Source organism: Cynocephalus volans, chromosome 6 (genome assembly GCF_027409185.1).
Source record: "Cynocephalus volans isolate mCynVol1 chromosome 6, mCynVol1.pri, whole genome shotgun sequence".
NCBI classification, from domain to species: domain Eukaryota; kingdom Metazoa; phylum Chordata; class Mammalia; order Dermoptera; family Cynocephalidae; genus Cynocephalus; species Cynocephalus volans.
The window spans coordinates 140,742,960-140,759,137 of NC_084465.1; the positions used below are offsets into that span (position 1 = coordinate 140,742,960).

General features: G+C 36.5%; 1 protein-coding gene across 12 annotated transcripts in view; it reads left to right on the forward strand.

Moving 5' to 3' along the window:
- Positions 1 to 15,135, forward strand: part of MLLT10 (MLLT10 histone lysine methyltransferase DOT1L cofactor) — a 223,698-nt gene extending 208,563 nt beyond the window's left edge. For 7 of the 12 annotated variants that reach the window (XM_063099795.1, XM_063099794.1, XM_063099796.1 and 4 more), the window contains 7 exons: positions 1,755 to 1,909; positions 3,786 to 3,974; positions 4,407 to 4,495; positions 4,617 to 4,978; positions 6,190 to 6,286; positions 11,565 to 11,771; positions 13,582 to 15,135. In XM_063099795.1, coding sequence (XP_062955865.1) covers positions 1,755 to 1,909; positions 3,786 to 3,974; positions 4,407 to 4,495; positions 4,617 to 4,978; positions 6,190 to 6,286; positions 11,565 to 11,771; positions 13,582 to 13,626 — 1,144 coding nt within the window. In that variant the 3' untranslated portion in view covers positions 13,627 to 15,135. Of the gene's footprint in view, positions 1 to 1,754; positions 1,910 to 3,785; positions 3,975 to 4,406; positions 4,496 to 4,616; positions 4,979 to 6,189; positions 6,287 to 9,455; positions 9,672 to 11,564; positions 11,772 to 12,451; positions 12,580 to 13,581 lie in introns of those variants that run through there. The other 5 variants (XR_010023857.1, XR_010023858.1, XR_010023859.1 and 2 more) reach the window with 5 other exon arrangements.
- The last annotated feature ends 1,043 nt before the right edge of the window (positions 15,136 to 16,178 follow it).

The window sequence follows — 16,178 nt, forward strand, 5'->3', positions numbered from 1 at the left end:
AAGCATGGTATTAGACTGGGGGAGAATGGAGAGCAGGAGGAAAAAGCCCATTCTAGGGTCTTTTTTTCAAGTATTGGAGAAATTCAATTAAAAATTTAAATTTTTACGTGATGACAAACTGTGAATATCACTGTTGCTGTGTTGTTAATGTATTTGGGGAGTGTCTATTAAGGAACATCTTTATCATTATGGAGATTAGTCTAATAACCTCTAATTTTACTGTGTTCTAATGGTATATCTAGTAGTGCTTTTTTCCTACATAATCCTGATTGAACTCTATAGAAAAATATCCCTTCTTAGGAAATGAGGATAAAATTATCTGATTAGTTGCATTTTATGTTGTGATTACTTCTATATTATTTTATTTTTCTTTTCAAAAAAGAAAGTTAATGTATTTTTGCTCATATGTTTGGTGGAAGAAGCTTTTCTGTGTCCCTTTTTAAACTTAAAATATCACACAAGCCACCCAGAAATTTTTCAAAATCCCTTAGTGCTATTATGCTTCAGTGTAGGGTTTTTTTCTTCTTTTTTATAATTAGTTAAATGGGACTTAACACCGTAAATGGCACTAAATTATTTTTAGCATATATTTCTAACTTTAAAAATCAGCCTGAAATGTAATAGCCTAAGTTATCCTGGCATTATGTACTGTTTGGAGAGGGGTGGCCAACCGCATGTAGCACGTAATGTGTATGTGTGGAATGAAAAGCCCTATTTGTTTAACTACTCGTTTAAAGAGATTTTTGTTAGAGAAGCATATTAAAGGCAGTGGCAAGAACTCCAGTGGGTTATTAGAAGACCTGAGTGGTAGCCCCAGCTCTGACATTTACCAACATTGTGTCTTTGGACAAATCACTAAAGTCTCTTGTTTCCTCACTTGAAAATGGAGCCAGTAAACTAGGTTTTGAGTTCTCACTAGGTTGTTGTGAAGATCATGTGATATAATTATGTATAAACATTTCTAGAACTTTAAAGTTTTTACTAATGTATTATGTTAGAATGGAGGCTGGAGACCAGAAATGGCCACATTTACTAATTTAAAACAAAAAGTGGATGAGAGAGCATTGCATGTTCATCTTAAGTAGCATTTGTTCTGGAAGAACTGAGTGATTATCATTTGAAATACAGATCTAAGACATTTTAGAAACATTTATATAAAGGTCTCAAATAAAAATTGCTTTGGTCTTAATAATGTCTCTTAATACTGAAAATACTTGAAAATAAGTAATTTTGAATTTATAACAAAAGGCTGCTTTGAAATTGTTAAAAACTCCTTTTTAGGGATATTTGAGATTTTGTTGATTGTAAATTCACGTGTCTTCCACAGTATTATAAATTGTAAAACTTTATTCTGGTAGCATGTATTTTGAGGCAGAATGATGGAACTCTTTTCTTGCAAGTTAGTTTCTCTAACCTTGTCTTTCCCACTTTTATCTTGAAAAGCCATACCACGTTCTTTTACAGCCTATTTCAGAGATTTTTGGTGTTGTGTTTATATTTTCTAGTGGTTTTTAATTATCTATATGGCCAGCTATTCCCTTGATTTTATAATTTGGGGAGGAAGAATGATAATTGCTCAATTTTAGGGTAGATTATGGTTTTATAAATCCAGGAACCTGATACTTCTGGCATAAGCAGCCTGGTGTTAGAAAACTTGTACAGAAAAAGAGGTCAGCATAAGGTAAGAAACTTCAATGCACTCTCCTTAAAAGCATTCCTCTTCTTTTTAATATGAGAATTAATGTTTTCAACAGATCCCCTGTAAGCAGCTTACAGATTCGCTATGATCAGCCAGGCAACAACAGCTTGGAAAATTTGCCTCCAGTAGCATCCAGCATAGAACAGCTTTTGGAGAGGCAGTGGAGTGAAGGACAGCAATTTTTATTAGAACAGGGTACTCCTAGTGACAGTAAGTATTTCTTTTCTTGTCTTTAAATAAAGATGGATGGATGGATGGATGGTCGAACAGATAGGCAGACGGAGACAGAAGTCACTTTTTGTCCGGAATAGTAATAAAATTATGATATACACTTAAAGTAATATGGGTAAGAAAGTGTAATAGAGTGGTTTAATAGAACAGATTCTTTGGTGTTACTGCTTGGATTTGAGTCCTGTCTTTACCTTTTATTAACAATTTGGTCTTTGGCAAGTTTCCTAAAGTTCTTTTGTCTCCTATTTGTAGAATTAGGAATAATATACCTATGTCATAGGATTGTTGTGAGGACTGACATGAAAAATGTAAAGAACACTGCCTGGCTCATATAAAGTGTGGCCTGTTAACTGGTTATTGTTTATAATTGTTATAATATTGGTACTTCGATTCTTCATTTTATTTTATTCTTATCAGTTTACTAAAATACATGAGCTCTGTCTTCTCTTAGCTTAACTGTTTGAAGAAAATTTGCTCACCTCTAGAGAATTTATTTTAAAAAATTTATATGGCCAACTATCTTAATTTTACAGTTTGGAAGAGGAAAATTATTAGATTATATATAATTAGTATATATTATGTTTATCATATATTTATTAAATTATATATGTTATGCGTGTGTATATATATATATTTAGTATCTTTACTGTTTTAAGTATTAGGGCCTAAGAGGTGAAAAATGCCAAAAAAGAGCAGAGTTAACAGGTGGCAGTTAGCTAGGGAAGTGGCCTCGTGTTAAGGATATATGATTTTGGGGGAAAATGGTGGTTTTCATCATTTGGGGATGTAAACTTTTGCTGCTTTATTTTATTAAAACATTTGCTTATTGTTAGTTTCCCAAGTTCCATAAATTGGTATTTTTATGAATGGTGCCCTGACAAAAAATGCTAATTGTGAGGAAATTCATGCCGGGATAATCCTTTAAACTTGATAGCTGGAGGACAGGTTTAGCTTAGTCTTATTGCATCTCATTTGGGCACACTAAGGGTTTCTTTGTGGGATCTTGAAGAGAAGGGATAAAAGTTAAATCCTTGGGAAATGACCATTATGTGTCTGTACCAGTAGAGTTGTGTTTTCTGAAGGCCCTGGGGTCATGTTAAATAAATTCAACTTTTTAATACATAGAATTTTAAAAATGTCCCTCACTGTGGCCTAACAACAACGCTGTGTTGTCAGTTGGGAGGTCCAAGTCAGGGAAGGAATTGAGACAGGATTTGAGGTGATGGGGCAGGACAGAAAGTCAGCCTGTTTACAGATGATGTGCCTTTCTCTGAGAATGGGGAGAGGTGTCTCAGGTGCACACACAGCGCTCCCTGCTGGAGGATCTGGGGAGCAACATGCTGAGCAGTGGGAATTGGAGGCATCCTGCCAGGTTTCTGTCTGATGGCATGCTTAGTGTAAACAGAGCAACAAACAAAACTGTGCTCTTTGTTGCGGTAAGAGATGTCGGCACGATCCTTACCTACTGTAAATATGACTTCAGTGAAAAATCCTGGAAGGCGCTTTAATTTAATTTAATTAGGCTTTTATTTTGATAGAAATAAAATGTTGTCATTGTTTTTCTTGAGAAGGGAAATTACCTGAACCTGGTGGGTATTTTTTTGGTATGTGGCAACAAAACTTCCAGAAGGTACATCTAGGAACAATTTCCCTTTATGCTTATATACATACAAATATAAATATGACATTTCTATCTAAATTTAGGAGTAAAACTTAATCATTAAAACATATTTTACAGAGTTTCTGCTCTTCTGTTTTAACTTATTTCTAAGGTTATTTGACACTATGTTCATAAAATACTTACTCTTGCATGTGTGGGCTTGTCTTTATTAAAAAGCATCCAAACGTTTGCTAGTTTTAGGAATGCTGAAGTCATTACACCAACTTCAAGTTGAAAATCGAAGATTAGAGGAACAAATTAAAAACTTGACTGCCAAAAAGGAACGACTTCAGTTATTAAATGCACAGCTCTCAGTGCCTTTTCCAACAATAACAACAAATCCTAGTCCGTCTCATCAAATACATGCATTTTCAACACAGACAGGTACGTATGAAGATTTTTATTTTGTACCTAAGCAACATAGGATAGACTTTCAATGTCATTTGGATAATAAGTGAGTAATAACTGATCACCAGTTACATGAAGATGTTGAAAAGGAATGATAGGTTATTTTTGAAGGGCATAAAGGATCCTGTTAAGTGATCGACTTGAATTTGCTCTAACTTCTCTAGTACATAATTTAATGGTAAAATTTATTTAAATGTGTAATGATCTTGTTATTGATTAAAAGCTATGGTATTCAATAGAGATACAGATTTTTTTCCTATTTAAACTGGTCTTAGGAATAACAAGAGTTAATATTTAAGTGTTTTTAACATGGGCTTTAGCATAAGCTTTTAAGTAAGCCTTTTAATCTTATACATAATGTAATTTAACAGGGTAAATAGGTTTCTTTCTTTTTTTTTTAAATTTTAGCTCCTACTACTGATTCCTTGAACAGCAGTAAGAGCCCTCATATAGGAAACAGCTTTTTACCTGATAATTCTCTTCCTGTATTAAATCAGGTAATTTTTCTGTGGTTATTTTCATTTGTGTTTCACTTGTTAGCAATAGTATATTACATCAAATGGTTTAAAATAGTTCTAAACAGTTTTGCTGTGTTCTTTCTATTCTTTCTTATATTAGGACTTAACGTCCAGTGGACAAAGCACCAGCAGTTCATCAGCTCTTTCCACTCCACCTCCTGCTGGGCAGAGTCCAGCTCAGCCAGGCTCAGGAGTTAGTGGAGTTCAGCAGGTCAATGGCGTGGCAGTGGGGGCGCTAGCTAGTGGAATGCAGACTGTAACATCCACCATTCCTGCCGTGTCTGCAGTGGGTGGAATCATTGGAACTTTGCCAGGTAACCAACTGGCAATTAATGGCATTGTAGGAGCTTTAAATGGGGTTATTCAGACCCCTGTCTCAATATCCCAAAACTCTGCCCCCCTCACCCATACAACTGTACCACCTAATGCAACACATCCAATGCCAGCTACACTGACTAACAGGTAAGAAACCTATTTAAAAATGTTTCAGATTTTTTAGTGCAACATAGTACCAGTGTTGTCCACACTTTACATTGGGATTTTTAATGTGTTCTAAGAAAATGTATTCTAAGAGTATAGAATCTACCAAAACTTTTTTTTTTTTTTGTCTTTTTCGTGACCAGCACTCAGCCAGTGAGCGCACCAGCCATTCCTATATAGGATCCGAACCCGCGGCGGGAGCGTCGCTGCGCTCCCAGCGCCGCACTCTCACGAGTGCACCACGGGCTCGGCCCAGAATCTACCAAAACTTTTAAACTATGTATATTATACCCAGAGTATACTTATTTTTGAAACTTGAGTAATTCAGACTAAAACAAAATTAAATCACCTTAAGTAACAAAGCATTAAATATATTCTGTGCTGAAAATTTCAGTCTTGATCTGTGATATTTATTTTTAAGTGTTTATTTTTCTTATTCCCTTGTATTTGCATTCGTGTATCATAAATTCTGAAGGCAATATTTTAGTGGAGATTACATGTGAATATTTCTTAAAATTCAACTATGTGATTTTGTCAACTTTCTAATCAAAGATTTTGATACAGGATGAAGATCAAATATTTATCTTGAATTTCCAGGAAGTGAGACTCACTGGTTTCATTGTATTGGAATTTCATTTGAATGTGCATTCAAAATAAGGGGACTAAAGCTATGTTGTTGTTAAACATACTTTTGGGGAATAGATAATTTTAAAGGTATTTGCAGTGGGTACTACTAGTAAGCTATTTTTTCTGTCTCTCTTTACATTGGTGCTTAATTTTATGGCCATTGAGACCATTAAAAAAAGGTTAGGTCAAATCCATTAGGAGTATGCTTAGATTCTTTCTTTGTTTTAAATATGTGTTACTTAGTGTGGGTTAAATGATCCTTAAATAATTAAAAATATTACATATGCTTGTTTTAAAAACACATGTAAATTCTAATCCAGAAAATAAGTTAGTGCTTATTTGGTGTATAATAAAAGAAAAACAAAACATTTCTTGACAGTGTGAATCCTTGTTTAGCTTTATACATGCACATATATAGAGAGAGAAAAAAAATCTGTACGTAATTGTTTTCAAAGTGTAAATTTGTTAATTTATTAAACTTCAAATTGAAAAGTTGTCTTTTACTTTTTGGAAAAAAAAAAATTAAAGGTATATAGTAGAAAGTAAGAATTTTAATCATTTTTCAGTGCCTCAGGACTAGGATTATTTTCTGACCAGCAAAGACAAATACTTATTCATCAACAGCAATTTCAGCAGTTGTTAAATTCTCAACAGCTCACACCAGTAAGTTCTAACTTTTGATAATATTTATTTTTGTTAGGAGCAACTGTTCCATTAGCATAGATATTCAGTGTGAATATTGATTACTCCTTTGTAAAATAACATCATTGAATGTATAATCCAAAAAGTTCTTCTTAGGGCTCACTTGGTTAGAGCACAGTGCTGATTACACCAAGCACCAAGGTCAATGATTCAGATCCCCCAAAGGGCCATCCATGGGGGGAGGGGGAGTTTTTCTTGCCATTTAGTATAGTCGGTGATAACTGTAATGACATCACATCCATTCATTAATTTACAAATATTAGAACATGTATGGTGGCACTTTTGGAGGCTCTAGTAATAGAGTGGTGAATAAGACGTAAGTGTATTTTCATGGAGCTTCATTTTGATAAGGGAGATGGACAATAGGTACATGCTTTTTGGTTGTGATAAATGCTGAGAAGAAAAATGGAACAGAATAAGGGGACAGAGAATGGTGAGATGATGGCCATTTTTGATAGGATGGTACAGCCTCTTTGGGGAGGTTACTTTTGAGCACAGACCTTAGTAAAAGTTCAAAGAGTGTGCCTTTTTGACCAGTAGGAGAGAGAAGAGAAAGGGCACTGGAGGTGGAGGGCACAGCAGCTGTAACAGTCCTGGCCATGTGTCTGTGTTGTGGAAGATTGGAAGCAGGTAGCCTGCCTGAGAGTAGAGGAGCCAAAGAGAGGTCAGGCAGCTAGGCGTGAGCTGGATGGCCCTGTGCTGCCTTTTTTAGCTGTGGCAAGACATTTGGATTTTATCTTAAGTGTGATGGAAAGCTATTGGTGATTTTTTTTTCTTTAAACCTTTCTATTAGAAATTTTCAAGTGTACCCAAAATAGAGAGTAGAGTGTACTGAAGCCTTGTGTACCCATCATACTATCACCTAGCTTTAATAATTATACCAATTTTGTTAATCTTGTTTTATCCGTCCCTACTTTTTTTTTCATTTTAAGAATTAATTGGAGTGTTTTGAACAGAATAAGAGACATGACAATGATTAATATTTCTAAAGGATTACTGTAGCTGCTGTATGGAGACTAGTCTATGTGTATATTGGGAGGAGAGATGGGGGCAGAAGTAGAAACAGTGAGGAGTGGTCCCACTATTGGTGATCCAGCAGTAGATGCTGGTATCTTAAAGTAGTGGGGTCTGCATGGTTGAAAACTCTGGAGTTGTGGGATATTTTGAGGATAGAACCAACAAGACTTGTTTGTCAGCCATACAAGAAAATGAAGAATCCTAAGCAATTGGATGTTGACTTTTACTAAGATAGGCAGAACAGAAAGAAACCAGTTTGGAAGAGCAAACAGAAGTCCCATTACAGACATACTAAGTTTGAGATGTCTGTGTAGATGTTCAAGTGACATGTAGACCAAGTGGTTGTATAATATGAGTCTGAAATAGAAATTTGGGTCATTGCTGCATAGATGATGTTGAAAGCCATGAAATTTGACGCTGTCTCCTGAAGAATGAGGACTGCTGTCTGAGCATGGAGTGCTGGACATCCTGTAAGAGGAGGAGAAACCCATGAAGGATATGGAGAAAAAGTGGCCAGTGAGTTAGGAGACCTGAGAGAGTGGAGTCTCAGTGTCCAGGTGAAGAGAATGTTTTCAGAAAGGGAGGAGTCAACTGTCAAATGCTTCTGATAGCGGAAGTAAGACTTGACCTCTGGATTTGGTTATCTAGAGGTTTTTGACAAAAGCAATTTCGGTGCGATGGAAGTAAAAACCTCATTAAGTGGTTCAGAAGAAAATGGGAGGAGGGAAGGGAAGATGGAGTATAGACCACTCCAGACCTTTTACTGTAGAAAGCAGAGAAGAGGGCAGCTAAAAAGAAAGAAAGATGTAGCGTAAGGCGGTAGCTTCCATTCATTTTGGCTATGGCAGCGTGTGTGTGTTGATGGGAACACTCCTGGTGTAGGAGAGAGGCAGGACTCCAGCCGAGCAGCGAACTCTTAGGAAGGCAGAGGAGATGAGGACAGCATTTCAGTGTCGTCACAGAGCAGGCAGAGCACCTGAGGGTGGGTTTTATGATGGGAGATTGGGGAAATCCCACTTTTAATGTTTCTAATTTTCTTAATTAGAATCAGAAGTAAAGTTATCAGCAGAGTGTGAGGGAGGGAGATCAAGGTTTGGTGGTTAGAGGAGAGAGAAGATGTGACATAGTTATCTTGGAGAAGGAGAAAAAATTGACTAGGATGGATGTGGAGTATGCGGCTCAGGGGCAGGGCGGTCCTGGACCTCTGTAGTCACGAGACCAAGTCCATGTCCTCATGTGGCTTTTCTCTAGCCTGCTTTCCCCAACCCACTTCATTTAGTTGGGCTGCTTGGAGAATTCATTGTTTAATTGATATAGGGTGTCAGCCTTTGTTTATAATTTCTTTCTAAAATATACTTATGTCTTTTCTTGCTTTAGTAACAAAGTATATTGAAAATACTTGTTTTGATTCTGGATCATCATTTTCACTTCCACTGTTTTTACAGTGTTATAGATTATATATAAATTCTTAAATGCTTACACTAATATGTAGTCTTTTTTATTTCTTGCCTTGTCTTAATATGAAGTACTAAAACCCAGTTTATTTGGGTCTCTTCCTGTTAATCAAGATTTTACTCTAATAATAATGGCACATGTATATGTCTCATTTCTAGAATATGGTTGTTTAGGGAATTTTCTGCACTAATTATTGCTGAAAGACAATAGGAGGACTAAAGGAGTTTAAGCTCTACTTTTTCCTTTGTCAGCTAAGGTTGTGAGGGTGAAGTTTGTTCCTTTACAGGCATCAAACTTTATGCAAGCAAAAATTTTATTGCAAGGTATACATACATCTTCTATCTTAACAAAAACTCTTTACCCCATTTTTCCCACCAACTACTACCCTGTTTCTCTGCTTGCTGTCTCCTCCCTGACTGCCTTCATATTGCTAAATACAATGGTCAGTTCTCATTCATCTTACCTGACCTGGCAATAGCATTTGACAGCCTCTTGCCTTGAGAGTGCCCTAGAATGCAGTGATCTCCTCCAGGCACATGTCTTAAAATTCCATCTACGTGCTGATATTTACATCTTCAGCCCAGGCCTCTCTCTGGAACTTCAAACTTCTGTATCTAACTGCTGCTTATTCGCTATCTCCACTTATATATCTTAACAGGCACTTCACACATAACATGTCCAAAACTGAACTGATCTTCCTCCACAGTCCTGCTCCACCCATGGTTTCCCCACCTCAGCTGATGGCAGCCATCCTTCCAGTTGTTCAAGCCAAAAGCCTTGCAGTCCTCTCTTTCTCTGACCCCCCACATTCAGAAGTCCTGAAGTCAGACAGTTACTCTCTGCTCAAAACCTTCCAGTGGCCTCCCATTTTACTGTGAGTAAAAGCCAAAGTATTCATGGTCTCCAGTAAGAGCCCCACATTCTTCTCTCAACTACTTGCTCACCCTACACCAGCCTCACCGGGCTTCTTGCTGGTTGTGGATCATATTGGATATGCTCTGCGTAGGCCCGTGGCACTGCTTGTACCTCCTTCCCTGTTAAAGTGAGAAAAACATACCCTCTTTTTCTTCTACTCTCACAGCACAATCAGCAACACAGAAGACAGCTTCTGTGGTCAAATGTGTAGAGATTTTTTTCCCCACCAAGCAAACAGTTGATTCCGCAGCAGACAACAGCTGGATGTCCTTCAATTCAAATCAGTTCTGACACTGTCTACCTGGAGATAGCATCAGATCCCCTAGATTGAGGGCTCAGTTCCCCCAAGCTGTCCCCCCCCCAACTTCTGATGCCAGTTGCAATCCACAGGTTGCTGTACTGTGCTTCTGACTGACTGGCTACAAATTGGGGTTCCCACAAACCCCTCCTTGGGTTCAATTTATTTGCTGAATGACTCACAGAAGTGTCAGGGAAACAAGTACTTAATGTTTACTAGTTTATTATAAAGGATACAGATGAAGGGTGAGGTATAGGGGAGGAGTGCAGAGCTTCCATGCCCTTCCCAGGTGTGCTGCCCTCTAGGAACCTCCATGTGTTCACTGATCCAGAAGTTCCCCAAACCCTGTGCTCTTGGGTTTTTATGGAAACTTCATTACATAGGCATGACTGAAACGTGGACAACTGTGTAGAAATGTGATTGGCCAAAAAGGGTGTGATCCAACACTAACAGGCTGGGTGGAGAACACAGCAAGGTCCGCCTGTTTAGATTCTTCTTGGCCTCTCTGTGCACCGTTCCTTCCTCTCAGGTACAGGGCAGGACCCCTTCTAGAATTGGGGTTTTATGACTTACAGTCAGACAAGGTAGGTCAGAGAATTTCTTTCTGGTCAGCTCCAAGACAGAAAGGTTGGGGAAGGTTAGAACAAGCCAGGAACCATGGATGAAAACCAAAATATATATATCATAATATCACAAAACCCCATCTCCACTTGATTCAGTCCCTTGTCTCCTCTAAGCCTTTGTCGAGATATTAATTTCTCAGTGAGAACTGCCCTGATTGCACACACTTTCGTTTCCCTTTACCCTTAGCAATAATCACTATAACATTTCTGTTTGTTTGTTTGTCCCCCATGTCCTCCTGCCATCCCTCCTCCCCCTGTAAGCAGGCAAGGATTTCCCTCCTTGCAATATGTCTCAAGTATCTAAAACAGTGCCTGTTTTACCTGTACATAGTAAGCACTCAGGAAATATAATGCTGTAAAGGAGAATTCATAACTACTTCAAGAAAGCACCCTTATTGTTAGACATGAGTGAGAACTTAAAGATTGTTTTGAGTCTCGACAGAATTAAGAGAAGGGTTTGAACCACATGATGCATTTTATTTTATTTATTTATAAATAAAATAAAGTTGATCGTACATATCTGTGGGGTACAGAGTTGAATAAATAAATATCAGTACTTGTGTGTAACATGTGGTACTCAAATCACATGATGTATTTTAAAGTCAAATATGGATAACTTGTGACTTATCTAAGCAGCTGTTTTCCTTGATCATCATAGACAACCTAATTTGGTTAGAAGTCTCCTCTGTTTGTTTGCCCTGTTGTGGAAATAAGCTGTTCACTGATGGTACTGACATTTTATAGTAGATGTTTATTATCTTGTGCAGCATATTTTTCTAGATAGGATACCTGTGTTTTTTTTCTCAGCAGTGTGAATGTGACTTACATTTAAATATCCAATATTAAAAGAAAGAAAGAAATAGGGCAGGATTTAGTGACTGCTGAATGCTATGATTGGGAACTCACTTTCTCCCACATGTTTTTGCCTAAGGAACAACATCAAGCCTTTCTGTATCAGTTAATGCAGCATCACCACCAGCAGCACCACCAACCTGAACTACAGCAGCTACAGATCCCTGGACCAACACAAATACCTATAAACAACCTTCTTGCAGGTACTCAGGCGCCCCCACTTCACACAGCTACCACCAACCCCTTTCTCACCATTCATGGAGATAATGCAAGTCAGAAAGTAACAGTAAGTATATTTTCTCTATTATTTCTAATAGAATAATAAAAATAATATTGATTGATCAGAGATGATCATTTTTCAGTCTCTACTGATTTGTTTTAAATTTGTTATTTCCCTGATATTTTCTTAAACCAGTTGTTTTAGCAGCTGGGTATTGTAAACACAAAGGACCTAAGCCACTTTATATGTCCCCTAAGTATATCAGTTTGAATTTTGCACCGAAGGTTTGAAGGCTGTTTGATAATTCAGTTTTCAAAATGAAAATGTATTTAGGCTAGCAAGTTGTATAGGACAGTTCAATCAAAAGACAATAGTTGGTGTTTTTAGAGAAGCTTTATTTCATTAATATGTTAAGAAATTGATATAATTTAGGAGTAGTTCTATCATTTTGCTCCAAAGTGCTTTTTAAAACTGAATTATATTTCTAATAAAGTTAATGTATAAATTTAAGGCAAGCAATCTAATTATTCTAGATTACTTTTTTTTTTTAAAGAAAGTAAATTCCAATACATTTGTAATGGAATTTAAATTTTAAATTCTTTATTAACTTCATGTAAGTGATAGCATTTATCCTTTTAATATAAAAGTTAAGATAAATTAAAAATGGATGCAGGAACAGTATACTGCACATATAGTAGCACACATTTTAAGGCTGTTTCTCTCTATTAATTTTCCCCTTCAATTAGGTCTACTTTACTGGAGTATAAATGTTTTCCCCTAAATTCCAGTTCAGGGCAGAACCCTGTTAGAGGAAGGATATTGGGATATAGAATGGAGACTGGACATCAGGAAAAGGAAGAAGGGAAAGAATGAGGTGGGAGACTTGGCAAATAAGAGTGTTAAAAGTCACTGTTTGCTACTTCCCATTACTTTGAAAGTTGTCTGTTTACTATGCATTTAGTCTTCAAAAACTTTAGTTTGTATTTAGTAATAAGAATTGGTTCAAAATGTAGGATTATTGTTTTTCATTAATGCTTCAATGCTTTTTGTTTGCCCTCGTTTCACTGACTTCCTGATTGTGAATACTGTCATTGTCACAAGGCTTGTTACTTCTCCAGTGTTTTGCTCACATGAGAAATTTCAGTGATTTTGTATTAATTTAGAAAATTTTTGTACTGATTTCCCTTCTTTCTCAAGTTTTTTTCTTCTGTTAAAAAGTGAATTAATTACAAGCTAATTTTTCCTGAGTTATAAATATGAAATGATGAAATGTATTTTTTAATGGATAAGCCACAATGATAAATAATATAAAAATAAACAGAGTACTAATCAGCTAGTAGAGGAAAGCAGGGCTGGCAGGTACCTGAGTACCCCACTGTGTGCCAGGCATCCTACAACGGCATATGCAATTTCAATCTTTAAAATAATAATAGGTTGTAACCTAATTTTTTTATAGATTAGTAAAAGAAAACTAAAAGGGATTAAAGCTAAAAGGACAAAGAGCAAATGTGGGATCAGAGCTCATGAATTTCTTAGTTCATAAAAAATTCATTTTCCACAATACCATGCTGTTACTGCTTCTGTGGAAATGTTGATTTTGGAGCATGATTCATTTCTAAAGAGTTTTACTCCTCAGATGGGCATGCCACCTCTTTGTCTTTTTATATTGCTGAATGTGTTTTTAAGGCATTTACTAGTAAATTCATGTCTTTATATTATGCTGAAAAGTAGCCATGCCAACTTGCAGAAAAAAGGAATAACCATGTATACTGCGTTTTCTCTGTCAGTTGCAATTTCACTTAAGAGGCTATTACCTCACATGTTGGCCAAAAATTGACTTAGCTAATGCATCTGATTTTATTTGTTTGAACTGCAGAGACTTAGCGATAAAACTGGGCCTGTAGCGCAAGAGAAAAGTTGACACTTGAGAAACATCTAGAAATTGCCTGTCCTGCTGTTGTAGCACTTCATCAGGCTGCTGTTGCTGCCCTTTTCCTACAGCTATGAAGAAATGCAGCAAGAAACTAACTGCACAACAAAGGATTAATTGCCACAAGGACATTCTTGTAAGGCTTTGATTAATTTTCTTGTTGCTTTGTTGCACTGAAATGGGATTCCCATATCCCCCCAACCCTCATCCAAATTTTTTGAACTTTGAAAGAAAATAACTATTGTCAGTGAAATAATTTACATGCAGTGAGTTTATCAACCTGAGAAAAATTTAACATAGTTGGCGCACAACTAGTTTTGTCACAAATTGGAGATATGACTAGCAAAAACTAAAGACTTGCCCCATTTACAAACTACTTGATTTTGTTGTACAAGTTGAAATATAAAATATGATCTTTTGTTTGGGTTGCTTGCTCTGTGAGTCAAATCTTAATTTCCTTAATTTCAAGGAACTGTCCAATTTCTTCTCCTGGAGTTTTATTGATTAAATATTGCAAATATATAGGTCATCAACTGGGACTTGGCAATCTTTGTTAAAAAAAATTTCCTTTCTAATGCGATTTGGCCAATTTTGGTAATCAAGTTAGGATGGTAATGTCTGCTTTTGCTAAAGGTAATTTTCTTTTGATAATTGCTTTTTCTTTAGTGTTAAGATCTACTCATATTTTAAAGAAAGCTTTGTTAAGTGAGTTCTAAGGCTGCTGGGGGAAGCAGATCAATTCAAAGCAAAAGACTTCTTTCAGAAAGAGGGGCCACTCTGGAAACTGCTGGTAGGGTTTGGCCTTAACCAAGTGCCTGTTCAAACCTCCATTGTGTTGCAGCGGCTCTAGACAGCAGAGCATGAGCTGCAGCCAGTCCTCGTAAGGAGCAGGACAGCCCATCATGCCAGCAGCCTTCTCCTCCTTCCCCATGCTCCGCCTTTATTAAAAACTTTCTATGCCACTGTAGATAGCTCAGGCAAAACTATTACCTGGGTATTTATCCACTAATGAGTCACGAGAAAATGAGTGGATTTGGTAAGAATATATATTTGTTTTATTTGAACAACTTCCCATTAGTGACCATTAAAAAAACACCACCACTATAGTTCCTGAAACAGGTGAAATATGTATTACAGCCCTTCCACTTTGGGTAGTCACACTCTTGATGTGACAGTATGGCATAGTAGTAAATTTAAGAATTGGGGATGTAATCATTGAACTGTTCTTTAATGTGTGAATTATTAGTGGAAAAGACCCAGCTGCAATTTGACCTCCACTGTGTACTTAGCTGGAAGAACATGTTAATTCTGCAATATGTCTCTTGGTTAAACATTGCACAGTTCTTACCTCATTTCTGTAAATAAAGTTTTGTGAATCTGTTTTGTATTGTGAAAAATTCATAAGATAACATTGATATTTTGATTTGTAATATTTCTAATTGGTAGATTTAATTGAAAAGTAAAATTAATTTATTTTTATATGTTCAGGGGAATTTTAAAGAAGGTGAAATCTTTTGTAGATAATTTAAAAAATCAGTGTGGTTTATTTTACTTATTTAACCCACTGGTTGTTATTCTGTAACAATTTGTATAAATGGTAAATTTTGAATGTGTTGTTATTTTACCTAGATGTAAAATTCCACATGTATTAAAAGAAAATGTACAAAGTTTTTGTTAATAAAATTTAATAATGTTTATAACTCTGTGCCCTTTTCGTCTGGAGAGGATGAAGGTCCTGAAGACCATGGGGCCTCACACATGCAGTTCATTCTAGGAGTCTTGGGGTGGGCTTTGTGTTTGGAGCATCTGTCTAACATCACCTTGGAGCTGTCTAAACTTTCCTCTGTGCGGTGTGCAGAGCAGTGTGCATAGCAGCCACCCTTGTGTTCAGAGACGTTAGACTGTCCTGAGACAGGAGTGCGCACTCTGAAGACTGCTGTGGTCCAAGAGGGGAGTAGTCATGGCGGGAATAAAAGGAAACCAGATGAGATCATTAACTATAGCACATTGATAAAGCAGTATTCATACTTGGTAAAGATTAAATTCCTTTTGCTTATGTAGTTCGCTTTAAATAGAGGCATTCCATGAAAGAGAAATCCAAGTCTATTTAGTGGTTCTTGGTTCTTGGTATGCATCAGATACACCTGTGGTGCTTTTCAAAAATACAAATGCTCAGACTTTATCCCAGACTTAATTGAATCAGAATATACTGATCTGCGTAATTTGCTCCTAGTAATTAAAAGTTGAATGAACAAGAAAAACTGGTTCTGGGCTCTTAACTTTATTAAGGAGTAAATTTTAGGTTCCTGGAGAGACATTCTTTTTTTTTTTTTTTTTTTTTTAATATTTTATTTATTTATTTTTAAAATTTATTTATTGAATCAAAATTGATTATACATATTTTTGGGATTGAACATTGAGATCTGTTGAATAAATCAATATTACTAGCACATATATTGTTACAAATTGTAATTATTCTTCATGCCCCTTGTCCAATCTCTCCCCATCCCCAATTCCCTCCCCCTCCCTCCTCTAATTGCCCT